The sequence below is a fragment of the Drosophila rhopaloa genome, unplaced genomic scaffold (genome assembly GCF_018152115.1).
Source record: "Drosophila rhopaloa isolate 14029-0021.01 unplaced genomic scaffold, ASM1815211v1 contig_115, whole genome shotgun sequence".
Classification (NCBI taxonomy): Eukaryota; Metazoa; Arthropoda; class Insecta; order Diptera; family Drosophilidae; genus Drosophila; species Drosophila rhopaloa.
Genome location: NW_025334990.1, coordinates 18,716,062 through 18,739,673, shown reverse-complemented (window position 1 = coordinate 18,739,673; position 23,612 = coordinate 18,716,062). Strand labels below are relative to the sequence as shown.

Below are 23,612 nucleotides of genomic sequence, written 5' to 3'. Positions count from 1 at the left end.
CAACCAAGGTTGTTTGATAAAATAACTATCCCAAAAATCTTTTAAAACATTAATTTTTCAGTGTTTTCTTCAACATTTAATCATATGTACAGGTTCAAAAGTATTTGAGAAATACTCGTTCTCTCTAGCCAAAACAAAGTTGTAGAGTAATTAAGTTGTCACTGCCTTAAAAGTGGCTTGAGAGGTTAACACTAGAATATTCTTAAATACTTTTAGATAGGTTAACACTAGAATATTCTTAAATACTTTTAGAGCATTTAACTCTGCTTATTAATAGTCAATTTCATCTTAAATAACCTTATACAATTTTAGAAAGTTTAATAAAGAAAATACATTCCATGGACCCTTTAATAAGATCGTTTCATAATCTTTTTGGTCGCAAACTATGCTTAAAACCATATATTACATAATATTAGTAACCTATTTCAGCTGGAGGTATAATACAGTGGAAAATGTTTCTTACAAAACCTACTTGCCTTGCAATTTGGATAGAAAATCCATGAGAAACTGATGCCTCCCGCGTATTTCGCCAATGCTGCGATGCTTGAGCTTGCCGCACATACGTCGGATGAGCTGCTCTCTATCGCGAGCCCCCATTTTCATTTCGATTAGGATTACTTTGTCCTCTTCTCGAGTCCAGGGAGACGAGTGGGAGCTACCAGATTCAGATTGAGACGTGCTGGCAGTTGATCCAGCGGCTGTAGCTGCTATATCTTCGGTGGGAGAGCTGTTGGCCAGCGTGGCCACTACATCTAACTTGCAATCCTCGTCGCTGTCGAATTGCGTCGTGATAATATGCTGCGGCGTATTTCCTGCACTCACTTGCAGCGGCTCCAGTTCTTCTTCCGATTGATCCAGATCCATTTTAAGAGGCGTACATGCTTCCGTGTCCTGGGCATTCCCCTCCAGGCACTCCACCTCAATTTTTGTAACGGCTGCAGGGCTACAGCTAATCGTTGGCGTTGGAGCCGGCTGCTTGGCCTGCGCAATAATCCGTATACCCGCCTTTGTATCTGCCGCATCCCGGACACTTTCCTGATCGATCAACGTGCGCAAACGTTTGGCACACTCAATGGCGGGCGACGATGAAGGCTGTGACTCATGGATCACGACCATAGGTTGGTTATTTGTGCGCTGTCTACCCTGAGATTGATTCAGAGGTGATCGAACCTTCTTGGTGGGTGACTTTCTTTTGTCCACATGAGGAGAACTATTGATTGTTGCCGACAAGGGACTCAATCCCGAGCTGTTAAATGCCGATTGCTTGCGTGGTGATATTTCACCGAAATTGATAGATGTTTTCTTAGCGTTCGGGTGATGGTGTCCATGAGAATTTCCCACATTGGGCGTACTGGTAGCTGCATTACTAAAGCTGGAGTTGGTATACAAACTGGCATTTAATCGGATTGCATGCGCTTTTAGGCCCGCCTCATCGCACATCTCGATGGATGAACAGCTGTTCTGTTCATCGCCCGTTGTATCAATAACTAACGCACGACTGGCGTCATCCTCCTCACTCCGATCCGCAGCATCGTCGCTATCTGTATTGGCAGCCATACTCAGGAGCTTCTCTCCCTGGGCACGAATCCCATGAGCACAAGTCATGGATTCACTGGAAGCCGATGGCACATCATGGGATTGTTCGTTGTAAATACTAGCAGCCATAAAGGAAAGCTTGGCCGGCAGCAGGATCTTGGCGCCATAGAAAATCCGCCCATTAATGTACTTTAGGTGACAACCAGGTTTACTTGGCGTAGGTACATCCAAAAACTCATGAATCGTTTCCGTATATTCCCCCGAAGTGTTGTTTTGAACATCATGAAGATTTATAGTCTCCACGGGAGACAGGATTCTAAAAAATTAAAAAAATGTTGAATAAAACAGTCAGGAGTACGTTTACCTTATTCTCACCTTTTCGGGGGCTTTCCCTGGGGAAATTGCTGCACAAACCAGTCGGCCAGAAACTGATTGCCCTTGAGCAAGGGCATTATCTTGTTCTCAACCTTTTTCATGCTTACGTTGGGCAATTCTGCCAACTCGCTGAGGCAGGCATAGATCTTTCTGATCTGAGCGGGCTGCTTGTTGAAGTAAATGTTCAGTTTGTTGATGAAGTTGGTGGCATTGCTTATCATAAAGTGCTCAAAGAATTTGCCTATCTCAGCTGCCTCCGCAGGTAGCAAAAAGTTAAGGAATACCTCTGCCAGTTCTGGGTGATCGGGCAGCAAGATTTTTTCCACTTTCTGTGGGCAAGCCAACTAGTTTAATCTAAATTAAGCGGAAATAATTCAGGAGACCTTTACCTGATATAGAGCTGAGACCTTCTCCTGTCTTGGATCAAAATTCTGCAGCAGGCTATTGAATTTTCTGCAATCTTCCAGCCGATCGGCATTTAGCAAGGCCTCCTCCACTTTGTCGTAAAAATTCAGAGCAAAAACTGTGCAATAACGAACATAAAATAAATAAGTTGTATCTCATTGAATGGTAAACCAAATAGAACTCACTGGCATCTTTGCGATTGCGCTCCTCTGGGGAATCCGGCTGGAGCATGTGTCGCAGCATCTCCTCCTGTCGATTTGCCCTCTTGAGCTTGGCCGCCTCGTCATCGCTTCTGGTTCTTTTTGGCTGCGTTGCCGTTGCAGTTTTGGCGGTGGTGGTGCTGCAGAACATCTTCAGATCGACCAACAGTTGGGTGTACAGTTCGAGGGCCACAAAACGAATGTGCACGAGCTGTACCAACTCGCAGGCTATATACTTGTCCCTGCGTCCACGCAGGTAGGATCCGTAGGTAGTGATTAGCGAATAGCAGCGCTTACTGAGTTTATGGCGCAAACGTTCACGCAATTTGTGGTAGCGACTGCGAGTAGGCGTTGATCCCTTTCGCGATTTATTGGTGGCTTGAACCTTTGGCTTGAATATTTGATAGCGCGCCCTTTTGGCGCTTCTGCCCGCAAAGGAGGCGCTGCTATCCGACGCAGGCAAAAGATCCTGCTGTACGGCCTCGCTGGAGTCCTCAAGCTCGCAGATTTGCAGGGTGTGCGTGGTCTCGTCTACTCTAAAGTTGACGGCGGGCGGGGCATCTTCGGCCAATGGTGGCGGAGCAGGGGGCAGGACCAGCAGACCACTGCACTCAACGCTGGTGTACAGGCTGCGGTTGATGTTCAACACATTGTCCGCCAGGCGTCCGCCGGACACAAGAGGCACCGAGACCCCAGATACTCCGGGTAAGTTTCCCGCGTTGGCATCGCCGCCAAACACATAATTCACATTTATGGTGAGCTGTGGCGGCTGTTCCGATGGGCGGGTCTTCCTCTGTGCTGGCTTTTTCCTCGCTTTGCAATCCCTGCCATCGGGGACCGCGGCCTGTCCAAAACTCTCCGGCAGCAGCAAATCCTCGCCGACAGCCTCGCGCACGAATTCCAGATACGAGGCACTGGCTTCTGAGGACGCTTTAGAGGCCTTAAAATTGCGGCGGGTGCGCTTTTGCTCCCAGGTTTTCTGCAAAAATGTCAGTAAATTGAAAATTTTCCGCAATTTATAAACACACAGTGATGGCACAAGCACTGAACGGTACTATCGATAGCTCGTGTGGGTGGTACCTAGCCACCGATAAAAATTGATGGGAAAGGGTAAGTATTATAAGCTAATAATAACAGTAAGGAGATAAACTTAAAAGTAAAAATATAATTAAATAAACCATAAAATTATATCAAATAAATTAAATACACATGTACCTAATGTAGGTACAACAATCTAAATGAAGCCCATCACTGGCGATAACATTCTGCCTGCCTATCGTACTTTTGACTGCACTAAAAGTAAGAGCGACAACATATTTTTTTGTTTTTAAATAAAATAAGACATACAAAAATCAGTAAACTAACTAATTTATTTATTTTAAAATATTGCCACCAGGACTCAAGGATTCGGCTAGTTAAGAACGGCAGAAGCGCGTTAAATCCCGGAGAAAACTAAAACTGACCACGTCTGCACATTCCAATATGAGCAAAGTAACCTTCAAAATCACGCTAACATCGGACCCTAAGCTGCCGTTTAAGGTGCTCAGTGTTCCGGAAGGAACTCCCTTCACGGCCGTACTGAAATTCGCATCGGAGGAGTTCAAAGTTCCGGCCGAAACGAGTGCCATCATCACGGACGATGGCATCGGCATTAGCCCACAGCAGACCGCTGGAAATGTGTTCCTGAAGCACGGATCGGAACTGCGCCTGATACCCAGAGATCGGGTGGGCCACCAACTAAGCTAGTTTCCCTAGTTCATTCGTATTTCCCCTTGAGATTCCCCCCTTTTCAATGCTTATTAAAATGTTAATCGATGTAATCGGTAGTAATCTATTGTATTCCTTACCTCGATGTAGTATTGCCAGCCACTGGGCAGCTCCTGGTGACGTTCTCGTGGAGTTCTCACCAGTCCACCCTCGAATCCCCAAAGGGTGTGGTTCGTGGGCGGCGCTCGCTCGTGGTCAAGAAAGTATTTTACTGGATTATACTGCTTCGATTCGCGAAGCTCACTTATCTTTATAAAAATCCGACGGGCGTTCTTGCCATAAATCGTATCCTTGGCCATTCGCGTGGATGCAACTCGAATGGGATCTGTACCCTTGCGAAGTGGTCTTTTAGCTTTCTTAATGGCTGAAATGTGTTTCTCAAGACCAATGGCGATAAGCTGATACTCGGAGGGGGCATAGGCAGTAATTTGGGTCAGTTTCGGTTGAAAAGCCATTCGAGGAAGGTACTGAGGGTACATAAACACCTGGCTATCAAGCATAAGATCCATGATACGAGGCGCTAGTCTTGGAACCTGCCGTGTGTGGCCATCACTAAAAGAATTAAATATTAGTTATAAGATTTGTATGTCATATTTGTCTTCAACTCACGTCAAATCTGTTTCCTTGTTAATGAACTCCATCATCTTTTCGTTCTCCTGCTTAAACTCATCACTACACAAATCATGCTCCCACTTCCTTACCAGCTGGACAGCTCCATTAAGGTTCCAGCAGTTAAAGCTAGCATCTTTGGTTGCCCTTTTGTAGAGTTCCTCCAGCATTTCCCTGGGCTTCTTGGCCATAGGATACAAAGTGGGATGGGAGTAAGTCTGCAGATAACTCTGACTAAGCATTTGGGTGTGAATGCGAAGCTGCTGCTGAAGAATATCATGTTGGTTTTGAGTGAATCCCTTGCTCCTGGCAAGGTGATTGGTATTAGATGGCTGCACATTACGCAGGTTTTCAAACTGATTCTCATACTCCGAGTAAATGTGCTTCTTCACCGAGATGTATTCCCAGGTAAAGTTGGTGTCAAATGGTTTTTTGTAACGATCTTCATTGCTTTTCGATACACTGAGTGGTTGCACTGTCTCCATGGTGGAGTAATTGTGGAGCGTTTCATCTGTTAATGGAGGACTAATAAAGGTGGAGTCATTAGCGACAACTTTGGCCAGTTGGAAGCAATTAGGTTGACCAGGTATTGGAACAGCTATAAGTTCTGGAGGTGCACCCAAAGCATCCGATGGTACGTTCACCACCTTGCAGGGCGTTCCTCCGGGACCTTTTTCCAGATTTCCCTCCTGCATCACAGCCACGGGAACGGGCATCACCATGCCCATATTGTTTACATCACAGGGAGGGGGTATCTCACATTGTTGGAAGACCTGTAGGTCCTGCTGATGGTCATTTACCATAACTTGACCATCAAAATCAATATTTCGAGAAACCTGATCTATGGGAGTCATCGAGACGTTGGCACTTTCCATGAATTTTTGAGGGGTCTCCAATTCAATTGATTCAAGAGAGACTCCTTCTTGCAGCAAGCCAGCAAACAATTCTGAGACCAGGTCGGTCAACTCCTTTTTGGATATGTTGACATCGCGTAGTTCCTCAGCATTCTCGTACTCTGATTCCAAATGATCAGCGGCTTCATACTCCGGATCGTTGATGGGATCATCGTCGTCGCCCAGAACGGTGTTGCCTGCAAGATACAACAGTTAGGAGGATCAATCAAAGAACCGCCGAAGCAGCTACCCACTTAAAGGTTTTGTAAAGTCATTGAGGAACTGCATCCAGTCTGCATCAGTGGCGGTCAAATCGTTCTCCACGACATCACTAGGCTCCACGTCCGGCGGCACGAATTCGGACTGCAAATCCTCGATGGTTGTCTGCTGCAGACAGAATTTGGAGCGCGTTCTGGTGGATATACGCAGGTCGTCGTTGTCGAGCAGATTCTTTTCGAATGGCACCTTGAAGCAACCATCATCGGAGAATTTGACAGGAGAATCCTCATTGGCAGTGAGCGGAGTTTGCGGTGTGCAGGGACTGGAATCGAAATCCGATGCTGTAGTGTTGGGATCATCATCCGACTGTGGGTTAAGGAGCGAGTTAAAAACGGCCAAGTGGCTTACGTTTCATACCTACTTGAAAGTCCTCCTCCTTGAATGTGTATTCCTCGTCCTCCTCATCGGAGTGCAACTCCTCCCGAATCAAAGCCTCTATGCTATCATTGTCGACACAAGTGTCGTTAAGCTGGGGCAGGGAAATGCCGGGAGTGCAGTTTAGTTCCCGGGCTTTCGCTCGGGTGAGCTTGGGCACGGATGGAGTGTCCGTAATAATGATGGCGCCCCGTTTTTGTTGCTCCGCCGATTCCACCCTCTTCTCCCGCGCCAGCTCGTCCTCCGCTTTCAAGGTGACCAGGGCTAGGACATGATCGTTGCGCACCACCTTCCGCACCACCTTTTGCATGTCCTCGGCGCTTATGGAGTTATCCTTGGCCACTTTTCGCAGCCGGCGATCGATCTCCTTAGCATCTTCGTCTACCTGCGAATCCAGGCTCTGGCGATCAACGCGGCGACGCTTTCGCGGTCTCCGTGGCGTGGAGCTATTGCTCCGCAAGGAGTCTGACTTTTTGGCACTGTTCGACATTTCGTTGCTTCATTTATTAATCAAATTCCAACGCAAACTTTGCCGAGCCGCAAAACAAAAAGGTTTACAATTGTTTACACCAAATGCCGCCACTAGAATGTACGATGAACATCAGAGCTGGACCGATTGCCGGTGCTGTATCGATAGTATCGATGTTCCAAAAAAATTCAAAAACAAATTTTAATTACATAGTATAAGAGTTTACAAAAATGTAATTGCATTTGTCTGACAATTTAATTCTTACACATATTTGCTATTAAAAACAGAGTATCGATGTTATATCGAATTCTCCTTCTGCTTCACTTTTACACCCTCTGGTCACACCATGCTCTGCTTTTCCGGGCTCCTGCCCAAAAATATTATAAAATAAAACCTGCTCCCCGAGACAATTATCACCGAGGGTGGCGCTGGCCTGAGTAGCACCTGAGCATCTGAACTGCCTTCCTCCCGCCGGAGGACTGTCCCGACCAGGAGATCCGCCTTCGTCGCCCTGTTAGTGAGGTAAGCCCGCGATTTAAAATGAATCACATGCCCACCAAATGATGAATGACTCCACCCAAAGCCCTAGAATCCAGAAAATGACACAGAAGGTAACCAAGCTGGCGCTGGCCAGCCGCCTCATCGTACTCCTGGTCCAACTGGTGGCCAACGGAGCCCTGCCGGAGCACAGGCCGGACGTATTCCGGACGCCGGTCTCAGTCGAGCAGAAGAGCTGCTGCGATTGGATGGACAAGCTGGTAAAGCGCTGCTTGGGAGGACTGAGGCACTGGGACGGCGAGTACTTCCTGCACATTGCCGGGAATATGTACTCCTATGAGAATACCTTGGCCTTCTACCCACTGTTTCCGGTTGTGGTGCGTCACGTGGCACAGGCTTTGGAGTTTATCGGCGTGCCCCTGTCCCAGGAATCCGTCCTGCTGCTGGTGGCCGTCGCTCTGAACCTCTGGCTATTTTGCGAGTCGGCCAATCTTCTGTTCCAGCTCACCCACTGGATGTTTAACGACCTAAACAAGAGCTGGAATACGGCGCTGATCTACTGCTTCAATCCGGCGACCATTTTCTTCACGGCTGCCTACTCTGAGTCCTTCTTCGCCTACGCCAGCTTCCACTTGATGCTGGAGTGCTTGAAGCCAACGGAAAATTTTCGTTTCCTGCGTTTGGGTGCCGCTTTAACCGGCTGCGTACTGTGCCGTTCAAATGGATTGATCACCATGGGATTTCCGCTGTACTTCTTTGCCCGCCAGCTGCTGGTCAAGAGCAAGGAACACAACTCCTTCTGGCAGCTCGGACAAATGGCCCTGACCGTTCTGGGCGCCGTGGGGATTCTGCACACCTACTATTTCTACATCTATAGACTGTACTGCCTGCCCTCAAAGACGGAGAACCATCCACAGCACATTCTTGACTACGCAGACGAGCGGAAGTACCTAGTGTCTGGTCAGGGTTCTGAAGGATCTCCCTGGTGCCAGTACACGCTGCCATTTCCGTACACCTACGTGCAATCACACTACTGGGATGTGGGTTTCCTACGCTACTACAAGTGGAAACAGCTGCCCAACTTCCTGCTGGCCCTGCCCATGCTGAGTTTCATGCACTGGCACTGCTACGGTTACCTGCGGGACTTCATCAATGCGTTTAGGGCGAAGGTCACACCCTCTGGATACCGGGAGCTGGTCAAGGAGCACATCGCTTTTCCCTTCGTGCTGCACGCTGCCTTCCTTACCCTCGTCTGCACCGTTTTCGTGCACATCCAGGTGTCCACGCGGCTCCTGGCCTCGGCCACACCCGTTTTCTACTGGTTTGCCGCCGACCACATGCCCAAGACACTGGCGCAGCTGAAGCTGCGCTCCAAGGCGGGAGCTCTCTTCATATGGTGCACCACTTACAGCTTGGTGGGAACTGTGCTATTCAGCAACAATTACCCCTGGACGTGACTCATGTAATGAAAGAAGAAGTTTAGCAGGAGCTGGAGGAGCATAAGGAGCCGCTGGTTGCCAAAGAGACTGTTTATCCGCAGGGATTGCTTTTTAGTGTAAATAATCGTCCAAGTTCTCCAAATTGAATTGATAATTGTTGAGACGCTCAAAGTATTGGTTTTCTATTTAAGTTTCCGATCGTATAAACTTACAAGTTTTAAAAATTGCAAAATATAATTAATTGACAATTTGGCTAATATTAATAAAGTTTTAAATTAAAAGTGGTAATTTTTTTGACCAAGCAATTGGCTAGCTGCCTACCACCTAGATTACAACGATTTAAGACTAACTAAAACAGAAGCAATTAAAAATGTTAAGTAACTTCATTTTACTTATAAAACGCTATGTTTTAACTATAAAAAATTATTCATTTTTGAATGAGTTGTTTGGCGGTCAATTTTAAAAATTGTAATTTCATTTTTTTGGTATATTTTACGGCATAGACAGTCACACTGGCAATCAGCTGTTTTGTGTGGCAGATCAAAACAACAAAGAAAACTTTAGTCAATATTGTTTATCAATTAAAATCCTTGAGGAAAAACTTAATCGCCATGGAGGGCCATCTGCGCCTGCACAAGGTGGGCGACTACGCAGCACCGAGCCATCAGGAGAAGTCCAGCAAGGCGGGCGGCACCATGGAGCAGCTCTCTGGCGTGATGCTAATAATCATCATCAGTGGCGGCGTACTCACCTGCCTGATGTTGTTCATCTTCGCCAAGCGCCAGATTATGCGCTTCCAGCTGCGAGGACGACGTGGTCCCCACGTGCCGGTGGGCAACGACGCCAAGAAGGCGCTAAGACGCGAGATTGAGCGGCGGCTGGACTGCATCCAGAAGATCACACAGGAGCCAAAGCTGCTGTGGACCGATGGCGAAAAGTACATCGTTCAGCCGGAACCGGAGGCCCCTCTCCCGCCGTACTACTACCGCATGAAGGCGGTGGACGACGTGAAGCTGCTGGAATCAGAGATCGCTCGGGCAGATGGCAGTTCGCGGCACGCGCCGGAAAGCCTGAGAGCCTTTCTGCTGACCACTTTGTCGGTTACGCTGAACGGTGCCGGGCAGCGGATGATTCACCAGTACTGCGACATGTACGAGCACGCCCGCCACGATCCCAATGAGTTCGGAAAAGACGAGTACGAGGCGTATCACCATTTGCTGCTGAAACTGTTGGAGGCGTAGGTTTCCTACAGTATTTCCAAATAAAAATACTCATCCTTTTTTCACGCAGATCCAAGCAGCTGAAGAACTACAATTCCCGGAAAGCTTCACCCGCTCGAACTCCTCGCAAACAGACCAAGATGCATTCCCTCCTTGATCCTGCTCGGCTGCGTCCGCCCACCACCTTGGAAAATGTTCAACCCAGCAGCGAACTCACGACTGGGCAGCATGCCAAGGTCAATTTAACGCTGGGTCTACAGGGCGGCGGCGGTGGAGGCGGCGATGGGGATGCCGAACTGGCCACCAATCCTCTTCATCTGCAGGCGCCATCCGATAGGGACCTTATTATACGCAATAGAATTAAGACGCCCACTTTGGACGACATTATAGTAGAGGCTGATCACCACCAGAACAGCGATGCAGGGCCCCTAGAAGACAACGAGATTAAAAGCATATCGTCAATGCAGTTCCAGCGGAGCTCCAGCAATGTCTAAGCATGTTGGCTACATTTTAAGTATTCTTTAGTTACTAATGGTTATCACTTAAATTTATTTGTTTTTGATATTTGCTCTCTTAAATGCAATGAAAATACTTTAAAAAAAAATCGTATTTAACAATTTTCTTTGAAAGTATTTTCTTTATTTTTTAAATTTTTTAAGAAATCTATAATAAATCTATAATTTCGTAAACTATTGCCTAACTTCAAAATAGCCAATTGGGCAGCTCCCTCCTAAAATATGAAAATTTGCGTCTGGTTTTCTTTAATATTTAAGCTTAAACGCTGTTTCCAAAATAAAAAAACGCTCTTTATAATATTAATGAATTTATTCACTTGTTTCAATGATCGTCTGGCAGTTTCAGAATGAAATTCACATCCTATTTATCTTTTTTACAATGTGGCATGTAAAACGATTTTAAAACTTTTATATTTCTAATTCTTGTAAAGTATTTTTTACTTTTTCTTGCAAGGATCGTCTTTCTTTTTGGGACAAGGATCTTTCTTTTTAACACGAAGATCTTTCTTACAAGGATCCTCCTTTTTCTTGCAGGGATCTTCTTTTTTCTTGCAGGGATCTTCCTTTTTCTTACAGGGATCCTCTTTTTTCTTACAGGGATCCTCTTTTTTCTTACAGGGATCCTCTTTTTTCTTACAAGGATCTTCTTTTTTCTTACAGGGGTCCTCTTTCTTCTCACAGGAGTTGGCCTTGTCCTTCTCGGCACACTGGTCGACCAGTTGGGCGTAGAGAACCAGGTCCAGGAGTCGGCAGGAGTAGCCCGTCTCGTTGTCGTACCAACTGATCAGCTTGACGAAGTTATCGTTCAGGGCGATACAGGCCTTGGCATCGAAGACGGACGCAAAGCGTGAGCCGTTGAAGTCGGTGGACACCACCTCCTCCTCAACATAACCCATGATGCCCTTCAACTCGCCCTCGGCCGCTGCCTTGATGCACTTCTTGATGTCGTCCATTTTGGCGGGCTTGGTGAGTCGACACGTGAGGTCCACCACCGAAACATTGGGCACCGGCACGCGGAACGCCATGCCCGTGAGCTTTCCGTTCAGGTCCGGGATCACCTTGCCCACCGCCTTGGCGGCTCCCGTGGCGGCCGGGATGATGTTGGTCATGCCGCTGCGACCATCCCGCCAGAGCTTGCTGCTGGGTCCGTCAATGATCTTCTGGGTGGCCGTGGCCGCGTGCACGGTGGTCATCAGGCCCTCGCAAATTTCAAAGTTATCGTGCACCACCTTGGCCAGCGGAGCCAGGCAGTTGGTGGTGCAGGAGGCGTTCGATATGATCTTCATGTCGGGCTTGTACTTGTGCAGATTCACTCCGCACACGAACATTGGAGCGTCGGCGGATGGAGCCGATATGACCACCTTCTTGGCTCCACTATCCAGATGCGCTTGGCAGGCCTTCAAAGTGGTGAACCGACCGGAGCACTCCACCACAGTGTGCACGCCCAGCTCGCACCAGTTCACCTTCTTGAGATCAGACTCCTTCAGCAGCTGGATCTTCTTGCCGCACACGGTCAAGGTGTTGCCCTCCAGCGAGATCTTGTGCTCGAACAGGCCATGGGTGGAGTCGTGGCGCAGCATGTAGGCCAGGTACTTGGGGTCCAGCGAAGGGTCGTTAATGGCCAGGATCTGCACATCCTTGCGCACCAGCGCCTGGCGGGCAAACATCCGTCCGATGCGGCCGAACCCATTGATTCCAATTGCAGACATTGTGTAAGCACCACTTGGAATTTGGAAGAATTTTGATAGATGTGACTAGGTGAGAGTCAAACCAACATGCCATGCGAAATATATTATGAGTGTAGACCCCCAGCCTAGATCTTTCCAGGAGCTTATGGCTCCCTGGCGAAGGGAATACATACATAATTACGCAGCTGGGTATAAATCAATCGAACTCGGCCACCTGCCAAAGCTTCTCACGAAACAAAATTACAATAACCTTCGGGAACGCCCCGTCCAAATTGTCTGGAGCCCCAAGAAAGGGGAGTGGCTGCCAAATTGCTGGCCACACACATACACGGGAATAGAAAACCCAGCTTCAAGGGTCATTACTCACCTTTGTGTGGAATGCCTCACTCCTTCGGGGACCCCACCCTTTCATACACTTCAAACAACTTACTCCAATTGGACAGGATATTTCACCCAAAGCCATTTTCACAATTCAAGAATCCCTCAGGTTGACCTTTTAAAATATTCAAATTAAATAGTTCGATACTCGTAAAGAACAAATGCCACTTCGATCCACATAAGCCAATTTGTCAGGCTTTTGCACTTTAAGGAATTTTTAAATAAAGTAAACCTAAAAATTATTATTATTTAACTTAGTATAATTCCAACACATGTTTATTATAATTATTGTTGATTTAATATTTTAGTTTGATAAGTATATTTAGTACTCTTTTCTTAACTGGAAACTTAAATTCGTCCAGTTTTCTTGGCACCAGTATGGGTGGAAAGAACTTAGTGTTTCCTAGAAAAGAGTCCTTCATAAAAGTCCCAATTTAGCAAGCCACCGTAAGCCTTTTTTCCTGTGTGTTGCTCCTTCTTTTCGAGCATAGCAGATGACGGCCATCAGGCATAGAAATTTCCATTCCCGGTGGCCATCTGCCCCTTGGCCCATGACTCGGCTGGAAATATATTGAATTGAAGTTTTATTCGTTCGCCTGTTGGTGGAGACCCCCCGTCCTGCCATCGACCTGTCCTCGGGAGGGGGAAATCGTTCCTCAACGGGCTATGACAACTTAACTTTGTTGAATATTTATGATGCTGAAGCAACAGCAGGACGGCTGGCAACATGTTGCTAGCAACATTTCGACGCCCCCGCAGGAAATCGAAATTTTCAACTGAGAGCAAGGACTCTCTCTCTCGCTCTCTCTCTCTGGCAGGGAAAACTGGGCTCTCCGGGTCCTGTGGTGAGTTTTCCTATTGGGGCCGCCGCTGGTTACGAAATGGTTGCAGTAATCGCAGCACCCGCAGTTGCAATCCCTGGATATCGCGAGCTCCGAACTGGAAACCCCGAGCTCCGCCTCTTTGTATCATTTATGTTTGAGCTCGAAATTCGTAGGTGCCATAAATGTTAAATGCTCCCCCATCAAATCCCGTAAAATTTGAGTTCATTTTATGGACTCTGGTCGTCACAGGATCTAAGCTGTGGCAGCCCGGAACCCTTGCAACTTTGTTTGGGGCCAGCTTGTTTACTTCAGTGTCCCTGCTTTCATTCCAGTTTCGTTGTCGGGTGCTACTTGAAATTTATGCGAAAAACTTTCAAATTTGAAACTTTCCTGTCGAGAGTCGCCGCTGAGAAATGGGCTACTGGAGCAACAGGAGCAGGACAAAATTTAGCATTCAAATCCCATTTAAAGAGCAGCTTAACTAACTTTTGCCAAAGTGTTGAAACACGGAATATGTGCAATTTAATTCCACACAAAACTATGAAGATAGTAGTAGTGTTATGGAAATTTCGGCACAGAAAAGAGCTAGCAATTTACGAAGGTAATCTGTGGCTTATGTTTTTTGTTGACGTTTTATCGGGTTGGTTAGATCACTGAACTAAGTTTTAACTGCCCGCCAGCAATTCTGAAATTCTAGATATTTCATATGAGTGGCAACTTAATGTTGGTTACAAAGGTTCTTTCTTAATCTTAATCACAGTTTTTCAACACTCATCAAGCAATAAGAGAAGTGTTGGCAGTTTATATTTGTTACAGCTTAACACGCAGAAAAAATATGTTTTCAATGGGAGTATCGGTTTAACGTTTGGGAGTATCGGTTTAACGTTTGGATAGTTTACATAAGAGACTGCCTTATTAAAATTAAAGTTCATGAATATACAATAGTTGTAAAATATATGTGCCAGGGACTCCTTAAATAGCCGCTGATATTAAATATTAAGTAGACATCCACTTCGATTACATTTCTTTTCGTGTACTTGCGCACATAAAGGACCAATGGCAAATGTCCCTCCAGGGCCTCTTTAACTTGTTGGCCGGGCCAGGAGCCCCACTAAAGTTTGTCTACAAGGCGGATAAATGTATTTAAGACCGTGGCCGGCATTAAACCAGACCAGGCTTACTCTTAAGGAACAGGAAAACAAATCGATTGCGAAATGTTGCGGAAGTGCCAATTGTTTTATTATATGTTTTTTCCAGCGGCGAAGGACGGAGTGCCTCCATAACTTCCACAGCTGTCAATGCGCCGCGGAACAGCTTAGCATTGGGACTCGAGATTCCCCAGCTCCTTAGCTCCTCCTCACTTCCTAATCGCATTGAGCTTATACATTTTCCATCATCTGAAGCACGGGGTGGGTGCAAAAATGTTGTTTGGCTGCTTAGCGATTATCCGGGGGATCAATATTCAGCAGCCAGCTGCAGGGCCCTGCAATAGTTTTCAGCAGTCGGGTGGTACATCATCTCCAAATTGAATTGTCAGGCACAAGTGCGCTGCTGTGCTGCGAATTTTCGGAGGAACAAAGGGCCATTCGGCGAACAAAGGACAAGGCGACAAGGAGCGGGCCACATCCAGCCGAGCCTGGCTATGCTCGCATTCAAACTGACAGCTAATTGTGCGCTCAAGTGGCTAAAGGGGGCGTGGCTGGGATTTGAATTCCGGACTCACCCGGACTTGTCCTCGCCAGAACTTGGAATTAAATCAAAGGGCCAATGCGGCAGATGGAAATCGTTTATTTCGCTTTCTCTGCCTTGGCAAACTTGGCTTTTGGCAGGTCATGAAATTCGTAACCTACACGAAATCGGGCCGAAAAATATATCTCTTGCCAAACAAATCGGCTGCAACACACATCGAGAACCAGAACAATTTTGACAGAGAAGTCAAGCCATTCAATGACTTAGATATAATTCAATTTGCATTTTTGCGGATGCGGAATGACATTTTTTCCGCTGCGGCATTGAAAGTTTTCCCGGGACTTTCATGGTAACTAAGTAAATGAGTTTTCAATAAATATACCGTTGCCATTTGGAAGGAAAAAGGAGGGGGAAATGTGATTTTCCTGAAATGACTATACACTGGGAGAAGAAACTGGTTGACTTAAGTCCAGCACACAATCTGAAAATTTATTTAAAAAGCTTATTTCAATTACGGGAACTTTGCAGTTTTGCAATAGAAAAGTTCCAAGTCCTTGCATTCCTTTGATCAAAAACCAGTTGCCATTTGGGGGAAAATGGTGGGGAATTCCCTTCCATTCACACATATATTCAAGACCCTCCCTTTCATCAACTTCCGCCCCATTTGAAACCCTTTGCTTGTGTTTCTGAACCAACTTTTGTATAAGCTTTCAACTTTCAGCGCTGTGGCTTTTGACTAATTGACCCAGCTGACCAAGTGAGGGATCGCCTCAAATTGAAATTCAATGGAATAACAATTAATCGAGTATACGGGTTCAGGTGCAGTAATTACGTTGATATATGCCTGCTTGCTGGCGCTGGCCACTCCATAAATAAACCAACATTACGTATACGCAAAGGAAGCCAGGCAGTCGTGTGGGTTTTTATCCTGGCTGGAACTGGGAAAGCGAGTCAAATGCCATGAAATTTCATTACCTTCGAGAGCAGCGGCAATAGCATAAAAGTTAAGCTGCTAGCTAAACCAATTACACTAGACCCGCGATGTTCCAGCTACCAAGGGAGCAACCTGGCAAAAGCAGCAACAACCACTCGACTAACTACAACAATAATGTCAACATTGAAACCAGCAACAAGAACAAATATGTGATAGTGGGGCCAAGCCGGAAAAGCAGGGAAAATTCTGGGTTAGGGGATGGCCAAAAGCAGCAACTGTTGCCCACTAAAAAGCAAGAAACACAGAAGCCCCGGCATCCTAGTGCTGCCTAGTTTCTATTTCGAAGAGGGAATTAAAAGCGGGCAAATAGAAAGCTTGTTAAAAAGAAAATGTGTTAGAAATATTATTATCTATTTTTGTGATTTTTTTCTTTATTACAAAAAATATTTTTAAAAACGTTTTGAAAACTGCAGTTCAACTCTCGTTACATTATCTTATATCTAGTGCTAAAAGTATATACTTGCATTTATAAACAAGGTAAAATCTCCTTAATTCAAACTTATTTTGGTGGCTTACGTAATTGACTTTCAAAATAATACATAATTGGAATTTAAATATTTCTTGGAGAATTAAAGAAATTTCCGAATTCGGCTCTATTTCGTGACAACTCCGTTTTGGCAGATCTGTCGGAAAAACGCGGAATTGCCAGCGCTGTTTGGCGGGTACATTAAAGAGATTTATTTATTTCTGGCAACATAGTGTTGTGAGCGAGTATCTGAAGCGAATAAACGAAACGGAACGGAACAAGAGCAATTCCTTCACTTGTCGGCTAACACCCCACCCCCAAAAAAGACCCGGAAAACCCACCCACCAGCAAAAAGCCAGCTCACTTTCTCACTGCGACTGTCAAAAACTCATTTATTATTTAAATAATATGCAAAGGAGAAGGGGCCGAAGGAAACACGAATAAAATTCAGCCTGTTGTTCATTTTTATTTGGAGGAGCGGGCACAAGAAAACAGCAACCAAGTTTTGTGTCAAAGTTCGAGCTTCTTTTTTATGATGATGGTGATGATGATGAGGCCCGACAAGCTAAATTTTCCCTGGCCCAAGGATGTTCGGTGTCAGTCCGCAGACATCCGCTGTCAGTCGCTGTGGCGAGAAAGGAATCGAATTTGGCAAGGCAAGTTACGAGACTCGAACAAGACAATGCAAATCAAATAGTTGATTGCACATGCATAAAACAATTCCCCAGTTTATTTACGACCATTGCAATGCCTTCCAAACTTCGTCATAAATCAGGCAAGGTTGATGGATTTTCGTTTGCCTTAAATTGAATTAAGACAATTGCCGAACATTGCCACTTCTTCGGGTGCGATCAATTCTGAAAGGGGACACGAATATGCCGGAAATGAGCCCCTCTGAATTTATTTCATGACATTTACCACTTACAGTGCCTTATCATTGTCACGACCCATCCTGTCACTCTGTGTGTGGGGTTAATATTTTCCCCTTTTCACTTTCTGCATAAATAATTGTTTATAAGCACGTGCACATGACTTTATTGCGCTTGCAGAGGGTCTTATCATTGGGCCAAAAAGTTTGAAACATTTTGACCCATAAAATGTTTGTATGTTTTATTTAGCAGGCATTTTGAAGTTATCTCGACGTTCATTTCGCTGAAGGCCTCGAAGTTGGTATCATTTAATTGTCATTAAGGCCATTGTGTTTCTGACATTCAAGCAGAGTATTGAAAACTTTACTTTACTAAGAAAGAGTATACAAGCCTACGTGTTTGGCTATACTTTCCTATTTTTGCTCGCAGTTGACTTTTCGCATACCCCCACTGCTAACTTGTTTTCGCTTCATTTGGGCCAAAAACATGCAGGCAGACGGGAGAGGAAAATGCCTGGGAAATGGGAAACTCAGGGGCTTGCGTGACCCGAGTGTAAGAGGTGATAAATAACTGCAAAATGTAGACATCAGAGGCAGTTCGGCTCCAGCCATGCCGCTCATGGGTGGAACTGCAAACAAAGTTGTTGGACAAACAGACGGGAGTGGCTTATGAAGTTGGCCCGGCAGCTAATAGGCCGACAATTGGCCAAGTTAGCGGGACTAACGAGTTTTCGGACTCCCCGAGATGAGTGAAATGCAATTTTCTGATTGCGCTCGCAGCATCCCAGCATCCTTGGCTTGCTTTTCAAATTCCCCAGTGTCCTTGTGGAGACGTCGTGTGGAGATGTACATTCGCAGATACTGGGGGCAATAACAGAACGTCATGAATGCGAAATGCGCTGGATTGAGATATTTTAGAATGCAGCCGGGCTATTGTCCTTGTCTCGTCCTTGGCTAAAAATACACGCAAATGTAAATATGCTGCGGGTAAGACAAAGCCAGCCACAACAATCGCAATGACAATCACCATAATAATAACAGTGCAGACGCAAAGTGCTTGTTAAACAATTTCAGAGTGACTGCAGGCTAGAAGGAGGTAACGAGCTATGCATAAGCAAATTAACTGGAAATAGGCAGGTAATAACAGTCCTTAGCACTAAATCATTGTTCATTGTTTCGAGCAAGTTCAGGTGGATACTTTTGTTTCGGTTCTCATCCATTACGCGGGTAACTCCAAATTAATGCTCTAAAGTCGACAGCTTAATTGACCTGCACCGCTGTACTTGACATCCACGTCCTGGTCGACGGAGCAATAAATCACTAATGACCTGTGACACGTGGTGCGCTGTAATTGTCCAAAAGATATGGCGCACTCGAATCAAATAGGACACTTAAAGCTGAAATTTAAATTGGATTATTGCTAATCACTCTTCTATTAAGACTTACACAAATATTGTATTTCTCAACAGTTTTGTTCTATTTATAATGGTGATTAGATTCAATATAGAATCAGGTTGAAACAAGTTAAAAATATGGATCTAGAAAAAAAGATTTAACATACAAAGTCAAAGACAGAAACTGGGTCACTAATAAACACTTTAAATTCGCACTGAGTTTTGTTCAATTGTCACTGAACCAAACATAATCAAAGGAGATTTAAAACACAAATTGAAAAGGTGATAAAGGACGTGAATAAACCCAACCTTTATTGCCACATGAGTTTAAGCGAGAGAGTCATTATAATCTTCCACAATGTTAAGCAATCAGAAATTCAGCAAAATGGCAAAGCGCATTACATTTAATTGAAACCAATACAGGAGCCTTATTTATTTATCTGTGAATACCGCGGAACCGCGCCATATGTAAATATATTAAAGGAAATTTATTTGGTAATTGTTAGGGATTTATTCTTTTGGTGCTCATAAATTGAAAATAGAATGTGGTCAGGGATATATGTTAATTGAGATAATTACTTTTTGCGAGCATTTGTTTGAAGCGCCTTGATTCAGGAAATCTTCCTGAAAATGCTTAAAGTACTTAAGGAATTCAATTAAAAAATATAGGAGCCAGGAGGACTTAAGCAGAAATCAGAAAACTTTCCATGGAAATACTCCCACATTTCTGCTTCCGATTAGAAAGCCCCAGTTTGTTCATGTAAATGCGAACTGAAAGCGGCAAAAATTTCACATAATCCTCAAACAGGCACCCGGAAAAACAAACAATGAACTAGGAGAAAGTCCAGGGGCAGGAGTGGCAGGCAGGACTCCAAGGATAACTGCCGCCTGTCCGTGCATATTTTATGAGCCCCACAAGTGGTCAGCGGGGAATGGGGAGATGGTAGGGCGGCCCTAAGCTTTTAATTGGCCACTGAAAATGGAGGCCAAGTTTTCCACTGGGGGTGGCCAGTGTGAAAACTCTGGATCGAGCCCCCCAAAACAAAATACGCATTTCATCAGCCACCGACAGAGTGAAGTCATTTCCCTAGTAAAGTGCTCAATAAACTAGTAAATGAGATATTCCCGCAGCCATTGCTCAAGCCATCAATCCATCCATTCATCCACTTCCCACCTTTTCAATTTGCCCGCCCACGCAATTGATTGACTTTTGTTTTTGGGGTTTTTGTGTCTATTAAATTCCTGGCACAATAAAATTATCCGAAAAATCATTATTTTGTTATGGCTACACATTTTATAAATATAAACAATATTTTGAAAGCAATTTATGGCGAAATTAAAGAATAATGTTGACCGGAACTTTGGCAGACACATCTATAAAGTACGAATATTTATATACTCTCTGTTGAAATATAAAATATATATTTTTTTGAAGGTCTGAAACAATCTATAGCTGCTGCTCTTTAAAAAATTATTAAATTTATGACTTGGAAAAAAAACAAAAATTTAATCAATTTAAAAATCTTCAAATCATACATATAAATAATCACTAAGTATAATACATTTTCCTAGACCATTATAAATATTAATTAAGTTGTGTTGATAAGACAATAATTTACGAATATTAGTTTCCTCAAAATTTTTTTTATTTATTTCGTATATAAATCTTACAATCAACTTCAAATATATTGGAAAATCAGATATCAAGAAGCATCGGTGGTTCAGTGGTAGAATGCTCGCCTGCCACGCGGGCGGCCCGGGTTCGATTCCCGGCCGATGCATAAAGATTTTTTTGAATTTCATTTTATGTGAAATTATTTTTTATTTCTCTTAACCTATGCCAGTTCTGGCCAAAAACCGAAACACCCATGAAAATAAAGTAGTCTAGCCCGGGGCCATCACCATTAATCTGAATGAATATTATTAAAAATCGTTTATATTTTGTGTTTAGGCAAATGGCATACAAAAATCCATCAATTTTTATGTGATTTGCTACATGAAAGCTAGATTACTCATACGCCCCGAGTGCTGGTCGAAAACAAATAGAAGAGTTGGACGGTAGAGTGCTCAAATTAGCAGTGCGGGAGGCGAGCTAGAATAGTGGGCGGGCTTGGGCGTGATTAAGTTGCTTTATCGTTCTATTAATCATACGCCATGTTGGCCATTCAACAGTTTCTCACTTATCATTTTAAATTATGCTTTAAGCTGCGCGACGGGGATTAAATGTATTCATTATTCAGCAAGTGCACTCACTTAAGAGTAATGAAAAGTAACGAAAAAGAATAATGCAGAGTTTCCATCAAGCGGGAAAACTTTTCATCGATTGCCCGCGAACTTGTAAATTATCGAAAACTTTGTAACTTTGCAAAAATTGAATAATTATGCAAAAGCCCTTCAAGATGCAATGGAAAAGTTGGCACATTAACCGCTCACATACACTTGCTGTCTGTAAATATTTGAGTAAGAATTTCGTGTGGCTGCCACATGAACATCGGCATTATCAGGGAGAAAAGCGGGGAGGACGCATTCCTTCGGCACTGGCATAAATATTTAGGATCCAACATCCTGGCACACGTGCATGTGATGATGAGAAACCAACTAGGGCGCCGGAAAACTCGCACACCCGCTTCCAAATTACACTTTACGCGGATATTACACATACGACGTGGTGGCAACGCTTTAAGTTGCACAAATTTGCTGGATTAAGACGTGCGAAAGAAACCATCTCCACTGAGCATCCTAATCCCTTATTTTGCGAATTTATTCTTATTGAATTAATCCTTCAACTGTTGCTGCTTCGTTCTTACTGCCAATTTTATTTGGCTCTCATGGCATATTAAGTGCCAGCAATTTACCAAAACGAAGCATGCAACCCGGGCGGCCAAATTGAAAGGGGCGTCAGTGGTGGCAGAGGGCGTGGCACACACGAGGGGTGTGGGGTGGGCGTGATAATGAGCTGCAGTTTGTTTTGAGTCATGAGCTGGGTGGGGCGAAAAGGAAATTTGCTTCGTCTATCCAAAGTTAACGAAGCAACATTTCATTTGGCTCCATCACAATGAAATCACTGTTGCATTATGCCATATAATCCAACCCTACATCAACTCAATAAGGGAGAAATCTCTGGCTTCCAAAGCCCTTTGTTGACCATTGTTAATTTACTTACCACATCTAAGCTATACAGGCTTTTTCAGGACATTGTGGGATCATCTTTAAGTACTTCGTCCTCTTTGGCACTACAGATATTTCAGGAGCTTAGTGTGGCTAAAACTGGACCATACAATTTCCAGTAATAGAATTTATTATTTTCCAATAAAATTTGTGTTTGTAAAACTACAATTTTCTAACGTTAGAGTTACTATATCTAACTTACGCCATATAATTGTTGCCTTGGTGAGTTAGATGTTCATCCATCAAAATTCAAAATTTTGTTTTACGCGCCTTTCGATATTCGATACTCGTATAATATCGCCCATCAAGCCTAGTTTGAATGATCAGCTGATGATCGAATGATCCACTTTTCTAGACGAGTCGAGGCCACGTCACTTCTCATTTCCGCTGCAAATTGGAAAGATAATTAACTAAATACGTAGTGTTAAAGCCAGTTTAGTCAGGTGCATCGTATAATTGGACACGGAATCGTCACGGAAAATACTGAACGTCAGTCCCCGCAAAAAAGAAGCATTGAAAATAAGCTGCTTTAATTCCGTTGCGTACAAACTTCATTGGCATTGGACAGGTGACATTATTAAGATTTAAGTTTTTTAAGTTTTAAGTTTTAGACAGGGACTCCAAAAGTGTCATTTTAGTCAGTATATCATAAGTGCCGCAAGCAATTATAAACTATAATTTTCAGGGTATGAAACGATAACAGCCAATAATTCCAATTCTTGAGAATGGAAAATATATTTGGGCAAATACAATCCTACTGCCATTACAAGTGTAAAATCAATCCTTAAACCGAAAGTGAGGAGTGAAAGGAGAAAGGATGAGATGGGCCTGCATTTCCCCGACTATGCCAATAGCCTGTGGCAGTCAGGAAAAACCAAATGGGTCGTCAGTGCCAAAAACCACAAAAAACATGGTGAGCAGTAAAATGCAGCAGAACTGAACGGGGAAATTCCAGCTGGGAAAGAGGAAAAGCGAAAGGAAAAGCAGAGGAACCAACAAGGGAAATGGATCAATGTCGAATGTCTGGGAAGTTGATGGTAATTTGAGAGCAGCTTTTGCTTCCATTTGTAATTGTGATTGAGATTCAGGGAATCTGAGAATCTGAGTTGAACGGAAGCAGCTTAAGGGATAGACATGATTAAATTAGAATACTTTTCTCATGGTATGGTTGATCAAAAGTAAATGAAGTGCGTCATTTGGAGGAAGAATAAAAAGTATGATTAATTAAAGGAAACAAATGTCCTTTAAATGTGGTTATCGAAAGAGACAATGTCATGCTTCAAATCAAATGTACAATAATTAGAACACTTTCTACTGTTTAGCTGGACTTATTGATTTGTTAATATAATCTTACAAAATAGTGAAAAATAGTTCCACTTCCCAAAGCACTCATTACAGTGTTGTAATTGAAACATCTGGCATTTTCCCTTCATTATTGGCAACTACATTCAAAAAGCAAAAATATGGTAATTCATTTCACATCCATTGCCCGTATTTATTTACTGATTTCCCTGTCGATAGAGCCCTGTGGAATGTTCGATGGCCAACAAACTCTGCAAAGAG

General features: G+C 44.2%; 5 protein-coding genes and 1 non-coding gene across 6 annotated transcripts; 4 read left to right on the top strand and 2 right to left on the bottom strand.

Moving 5' to 3' along the window:
* Positions 1-68: 68 nt before the first annotated feature.
* LOC108051259 lies at positions 69-6,991 on the bottom strand. Its single transcript, XM_017133306.1, has 8 exons — positions 6,426-6,991; positions 6,040-6,370; positions 4,893-5,982; positions 4,364-4,835; positions 2,502-3,495; positions 2,301-2,434; positions 1,912-2,240; positions 69-1,852 (listed from the first exon to the last, which is right to left on the bottom strand). The coding sequence occupies exons 1-8, from the start codon at positions 6,927-6,929 to the stop codon at positions 469-471; spliced, it is 5,238 nt and encodes a 1,745-aa protein (XP_016988795.1). The 5' UTR covers positions 6,930-6,991; the 3' UTR covers positions 69-468.
* LOC108051263 (ubiquitin-fold modifier 1) lies at positions 3,775-4,336 on the top strand. Its single transcript, XM_017133311.2, has 2 exons — positions 3,775-3,815; positions 3,913-4,336. Exon 2 carries the CDS (start codon positions 3,999-4,001, stop codon positions 4,260-4,262), a length of 264 nt encoding a protein of 87 aa, XP_016988800.1. The 5' UTR covers positions 3,775-3,815; positions 3,913-3,998; the 3' UTR covers positions 4,263-4,336.
* A 247-nt stretch (positions 6,992-7,238) lies between the features above and the next one.
* Positions 7,239-9,245, top strand: LOC108051265 (GPI mannosyltransferase 2). Its single transcript, XM_017133315.2, has 2 exons — positions 7,239-7,430; positions 7,492-9,245. The coding sequence occupies exon 2, from the start codon at positions 7,508-7,510 to the stop codon at positions 8,861-8,863; it is 1,356 nt and encodes a 451-aa protein (XP_016988804.1). The 5' UTR covers positions 7,239-7,430; positions 7,492-7,507; the 3' UTR covers positions 8,864-9,245.
* Positions 9,246-9,345: 100 nt separating this feature from the next.
* LOC108051267 (protein C1orf43 homolog) lies at positions 9,346-10,888 on the top strand. The gene is made up of 2 exons (XM_017133317.2): positions 9,346-10,082; positions 10,136-10,888. Exons 1-2 carry the CDS (start codon positions 9,457-9,459, stop codon positions 10,557-10,559), a joined length of 1,050 nt encoding a protein of 349 aa, XP_016988806.1. The 5' UTR covers positions 9,346-9,456; the 3' UTR covers positions 10,560-10,888.
* LOC108051266 (glyceraldehyde-3-phosphate dehydrogenase) lies at positions 10,872-12,359 on the bottom strand. Its single transcript, XM_017133316.2, has one exon. The coding sequence runs from the start codon at positions 12,287-12,289 to the stop codon at positions 11,018-11,020; it is 1,272 nt and encodes a 423-aa protein (XP_016988805.2). The 5' UTR covers positions 12,290-12,359; the 3' UTR covers positions 10,872-11,017.
* Positions 12,360-20,591: 8,232 nt separating this feature from the next.
* Positions 20,592-20,662, top strand: Trnag-gcc. Its single transcript has one exon. It is a non-coding gene; the product is annotated as a tRNA-Gly (tRNA).
* Positions 20,663-23,612: the final 2,950 nt, after the last annotated feature.